General features: G+C 35.0%; 1 protein-coding gene across 1 annotated transcript; it reads left to right on the plus strand.

The window, feature by feature from the left end:
• The first annotated feature begins 1,400 nt into the window (after positions 1 to 1,400).
• Positions 1,401 to 3,773, plus strand: LOC141592112 (cytochrome P450 736A117-like). Its single transcript, XM_074412699.1, has 2 exons — positions 1,401 to 2,362; positions 2,864 to 3,773. The coding sequence occupies exons 1-2, from the start codon at positions 1,436 to 1,438 to the stop codon at positions 3,503 to 3,505; spliced, it is 1,569 nt and encodes a 522-aa protein (XP_074268800.1). The 5' UTR covers positions 1,401 to 1,435; the 3' UTR covers positions 3,506 to 3,773.
• The last annotated feature ends 2,364 nt before the right edge of the window (positions 3,774 to 6,137 follow it).

A 6,137-nucleotide genomic window follows, 5' to 3' on the forward strand; every position in this document is an offset into this window, starting at 1 on the left:
ATACATTATACTTATTTTAATTAAACTCGTAAATTTTGTAACAATGCAGAATAAGGAAGGCAAAAATTCTACCGTCCTCCCGGAGGACGGTACTCCTCACACACAAACACAATCCACCCAAGTAAAATATTATAATGGCTTGTGTGTGAGGAGTACTGGTCATCCCAAGACAAAGAAATTACTCAAAGGAAGATTATTCGAAATAGGAGAGAATATTACGACTAGTTAAAAAAATTCCTTAAAAAGCAATATATGACTAATTGTAAAAAAACACAAAATAAAGCAAGCAAATTACGTGTAACATTCTCCAAAAATTTCTTCACCAACTCTCTTCACAACCTCTCTTGCTACTACCATGCTTTCTCACCTCAATAATCTCATAGACCCGTCCCGTTAATTATTATCTATTTTCGTTATAGGGTGTATCACTTATTTGTTATCTATTTTTACTTTTGGCAAATTTAGACAAGTGGATAAGTGGGGTATGTGATATGAGCAAGTGGATATGTGAGATAGTTTCTTTATTTATGATTTTTTCTTTTTTTTTTCTCATTTTCTTGGTCTTTATGCCGAAATGGATAGATAACAAATGATCAAGACGGAAGGAGTACAAATGGTTCTATCTTCCAACCAATTAGCCAATCATTTTTTATATAATCAGTTATCATTTTCAGGTTTCATTTAACATTTCAGTTTTCAACTATCTATCTAGTTAGTTTTTACCAAAGTCTTCATACATTTTTATTTTTGGGCCAAGTTTTGTCAAGTTCTTTATTCTAATACGACTCTTGCTTAAAAATTACCATAAAAAGCAATAGAGGTCTAAGAGTGAAAACACAAAATAAAGCGCGAAAGTAGAGATTAAACCCCATAACTTTTACCAATTGTGAGATCAAGCCCCATAAGTTACAAATGTAGCAATTAGGCCCCATAACTTTGACAAAAAGTGAAATCCAACTCTATTTTTATTTTTAACAAAAATATATCATTAAATCATTTTATATTTAGACTCATTGTACATAAATAATTTTTAATATTTTAAAAGTATTTATATAATTTATTAATTAACATAGTTTTTAGATAAAATACTTTTACTAGTTCTAATATAATTGATATAAACGTATGAAATTTCTCTACAAATTATAAATTTTATGTAATTCATTCGAATATTTTTTTTTCCCCAAAATGTATAATAAATTTCATACAATTTATAAATATATAAAAAAAATTATTGTATTGATAAATTGTATAAATGGATGAAATTGATTTTTTTGGTGCAATTTTGGTTAGAAATAAAAAAAATGGATTCAATTTCACTTTTACTCAAAGTTATGGGGCCTAATTGCTACATTTGTAAGTTATGGGGCTTAATCTCACAATTGGTGAAAGTTATGGGGGCTAATCACCACTTTCGCGCAAAATAAAGCAAGCAACCATGAGTAACATTCTTCACCAAATCTCTTCACAACCTCTCTTGCTACTACCATTCATTCTCACCTCAATAATCCTATACAAATGGTTCTACCCAAACCACCACACCAAACCCAAAAACACACCACCTTCACCACCAAAACTACCAATTCTAGGCAACCTACACCAACTTGGCTTACACCCTCACCACACCCTACATTCACTATCCAAACAATATGGTGACCTCATGTTACTCCAACTAGGCCAAAAACCAACCTTAATTGTTTCATCTTCTAAAATGGCTAAACAAATAATGAAAACCCATGACTCTATTTCTTCTAATAGGCCTAAATCCCGCGTATTCGATAAACTTCTTTATGGTAGTAGGGATGTGGCTTCTGCACCTTATGGAGAGTATTGGAGACAAATGAAGAGCATATTTGTTCTACAACTTTTGAGTACCAAAAGGGTTCGTTCTTTTCGCGGTATTAGAGATGAAGAAAGTGATAACTTGGTTGAAAAGATTAAGGAGAATGTGTCATTAGAGGTGAATTTGAGTGAAATGTTTATTAGGTTAACTAATGATGTGGTTTGTAGGGCAGCATTTGGGAGGAAATATAGTGGGAATGAGGAAAGTTGCGAAAGAGGTGCCGGTTTTGAGGAGGTTTTAAAGGGGTTTGTGGAGTTGGTTGGTATGTTTGATGTAGGAGATTTTATACCATGGATGTCTTGGGTTAATAGAGTTAATGGGTTGAATAAAAGAATGGATAATGTTGCTAAGAAATTTGATATGATACTTGAAGAGATAATATGTGAGCATTTGAAGAGAAAATTAGATTGTAGTGAAGATGAAAACCATACTAAGGATTTTGTAGATGTTTTGCTTGATATTCAAAGGGATAATTCAGTTGGTTTTCCTATTGAGAAAGACAGTATTAAAGCTCTTTTATTGGTAAGTACTCCCTCTGTCCCGGTCATACAGCTGATTTGTCAATGTTTGGTACAATAGTAGATAGTAGAACCAAACAACTATATTGTTCATTTGAAATTCTAACAAATTTTTTTGACTTCAATTTGGCTTTGATTTGGTTTTAGTTAATTCAACTGTTCAAATCCTATGTAAGTCTTATGTTACTCTGACTCGGCTGCAAGGGTCGGACATGACATGGTGTCCGAGTATCAGATATGGTTATTTTCCATTGAAGTTCTTATTTTTTTGGTTTAAAATGAAGTTTTGAAATGTCTTTTCATATCGGATAATTTACGTGTCAGACACACAACCAAAATGAAGTCTCATATAGCATATATAGAGCTCAACTTAATTTGGTATTTTATGATAGTGATAAATATAAATATATTTAAGTTGAATAATTCCTGACTTATAAGAAGATCATCCATTATACATAGGAGAGTATTTGTTTTTACTATCATTGAAGGCGGATTTTTGGTGCAGGATGCCTTTGCAGCGGGCACTGATACAACCTACACAGTATTAGAATGGGCAATGACGGAACTTTTAAGACATCCGAGAATTATGAAAAATCTACAAGAGGAAGTAAGAGGTATAATCCAAGGCAAAGAATATATATCAGAAGACGACTTAGATCAAATGAAGTATTTAAAAGCCGTGATGAAAGAGACATTAAGGCTTCATCCACCGGTTCCCTTACTATTTCCTCGCGAGACAGAGAAAGAACTAGAGCTAAATGGGTATCAAATTCCGGCTAAGACACTAGTAATCATCAATTCTTCGGCGATTCAGAGAGATGCGGCTATTTGGGAAGAACCTGACAAGTTTCGACCAGAGAGGTTCTTGAGTTGTGCAATAGATGTCAAAGGACACGACTTTGAGTTAATCCCATTTGGAGGTGGTAGAAGGGTATGTCCCGGAATATCATTTGCAATGGCGAATAATGAGATTGTGATAGCTAAGCTTGTGAATAAGTATAACTGGTCACTGCCTCATGGAATTGATTGTGATAGTTTGGATATGTCTGAATGTACCGGTCTCACGATGCACCGGAAAATTCCTCTTCTTGCTGTGGCCACTCCTCATTTTGAAGTGTCTAGACTTGAGTTTGGACCAGTCTTGTAAATTTCACTTTGGCTCTCTTAGTACAACAGCATTAGTATCCTATATGCAAAAAATAGTGACAAAAAACGCATATGCCAACCAAGGGAAGGAAGCAGATGAAGCTTGTACCCATTTTAAATTTTTTACTTTAATTTTAATTTTTATGAATATGTATGTAATAAGAAGTAAAAAAGAAGATAAATAAGTGAAAGAATATTCTAGGTGTATCTTATTATTTGGCGTAATCTCTTTGTATCTTTGTGATTATGATATTATATATTTTTTTTTGGTGGAAATGAAAGTAATATTATAAAATCAAGCCCAAATAGGTTTTCAATCACCAATACAATCACTGATATTGTGTTCCATATATCATTCTGCCTTTCATAAGCTATGAGACAATACACCCAACCATAAGTAAATAAAAATTACATTAGATCTCGCTGAGTACACCAATCTATCTCTTCTTTTTTCAGACTCCCTACAGTGACATTCATAAGCCGCATCCTACAGTCATTCTTTACGCGTTTAAGGACAGCATCAGGATGAGGCACATATCCATCAATTCGGCATGTATTCCTGCAGATCCAAACCTGGTATTGCACAGCAGCAATCAGTGAGCTAAGTAGCAGTCGTATAAAACCAGTGTATTTCCTCATCTTCAACATACTCGCAGCAGTGATCTGACCAGATACTGTAATCTGCAGCCAATCAAGTAGTTTAGTATAACATCTTCCGGGAAACACACATTCCTGGAATAAGTGTCTATGATTCTCAGTATGGAGGCCACACAGAAAACAACTGGTTTGATGAGTGATACCCATCTTCACAAGTCTATCCAGTGTCAGTAACCGTTCCTGATTAAGAAGCCAAAAAATGAAAGAATGTTTTTTGGAATGATGAATTTATTCCAAACACTCTTGAACCAGGGTACTTTGTCCATAGCTTGCCGAGTAAGCCATTTATACCCATCAGTAATCCTGTAATCCTCACCATCTGCAGACCATTTCCCTTGAGCATATGCAGGTTTAAAAACTTCCTCTACCTCACAAACCTTCCTCCGTGCTCAAGAGTTAGCACTAGTAGGCTTATAATCCAGCCAATTAGTCTGCTTTATATAAATTTTATCCACCCATTGAATCCACATGTGGTCCTTCTTCCTTGCAATCCACAACACCAATTTGCCCACAACAGCAATGTTCCAATGTTTAGTATCAACTACTCCAAGACCTCCAAATTCCTTCCCTTTACAAAGAGTGTTCCAAGCTACCAAAAGAGCTTTACGATATTGTAGGCTAGGACATATTCGTTTCGCATTTTATAGTTAGGGTTTGTTACCGGCTTGGTTTATATATATCGAAGGCATTGTAAACGTTCAACATTATCAAATATACATTCAATCTTCTTCATCACCTATTCTCGTTTATCATGGTATCAGAGAGATCCTAAATATCACATAATTTTTTTCGCGAAAATAACTGGCACAAAAAATCAACGAGAACAAAGGAAAAGGCAAAGGAAGTGGAACGCCAACCACAATTCTCATGTTGTCACTTTCGTATCTCCGCCTTTCCGATAGCCCATGCCTAATGCTTACCCAAACAATATTTAACATGGATAATTACGATCTTTGGACATGTTGTACGGAATGGACTCGATGCCAAAAATAAATTCGGGTTCATCGAGGGAAAGGAGAAATAGCCTCCTGTTATTTGTGGTTAATCTTACTTTTTGGTTGCTGAAAGATTAACCACAAAAATTTGTTTTTGAGGTCTCTTGAATGTTCCAAAGGAACCCCCAAGTTAATAAGGGTAAAAGGGGAATGTTGCACCCATTTTCTTACTACTTCACATGAATAATGACCCACATGGTACAACAAAACAAACCCAATATTATTAGGCTCATCTTTCACGTTGAATGCCCACTGAAGTTTGAAAATTTTGAAATTTTTAGTTAAAATTTTCGAATTTTTTCGAGGCCCTCTTATAATATTTCCATTTTGCCCCCGCTGAAAATTTTCGCCTCCGCTGCCTTAAAATCCTGGCTCCGCCACTGAATTGACAAGTTACAATCTTATCTTTAGGTAAGAGATTGGTCAACATATCTGATCCATTATGATCAATGTGAATCTTCTCCAACTCAAAAGCTTTCTCTTGTACTTGTTCTCGAATCCAATGATATCTTTTCCTTATATGTTTGGTTTGAGAATGTTAAGTAGCATTCTTAGCGAGGTGAATGGCACTATAATTATCACAATGTAGAATGAAATTTTCTTGGCTCAAAACCAGTTCTTCAAGAAAATCACTCATCTAAACTAACTTCTTGTTGGCCTCAACTGCGGCTAGATATTGAGCCTTCGTAGTCGATAAAGGAACACATTATCTGCAAATAACATAAAAGTAACCTGAGGTAGACTTACTAGTGCCAATATCTTTATCCAGCCAACACAGGTAATACGGAACTAAAGCACAAACAAACACTAGAACTATTTCACGACTCCTCAATGCTCTTTACCATAATTAATCATGAATCAGCTAACAACCCCAACGACATAGGCGATGTCCGGCCTAGTACACACCATGACATAGAACAAACTTCCAACGACGGATGCATAAGGCACTTTTTCATCTCCTATTTTTCTTTCTCACTTTTA

Source organism: Silene latifolia, chromosome 7 (assembly GCF_048544455.1).
Source record: "Silene latifolia isolate original U9 population chromosome 7, ASM4854445v1, whole genome shotgun sequence".
NCBI classification, from domain to species: Eukaryota; Viridiplantae; Streptophyta; class Magnoliopsida; order Caryophyllales; family Caryophyllaceae; genus Silene; species Silene latifolia.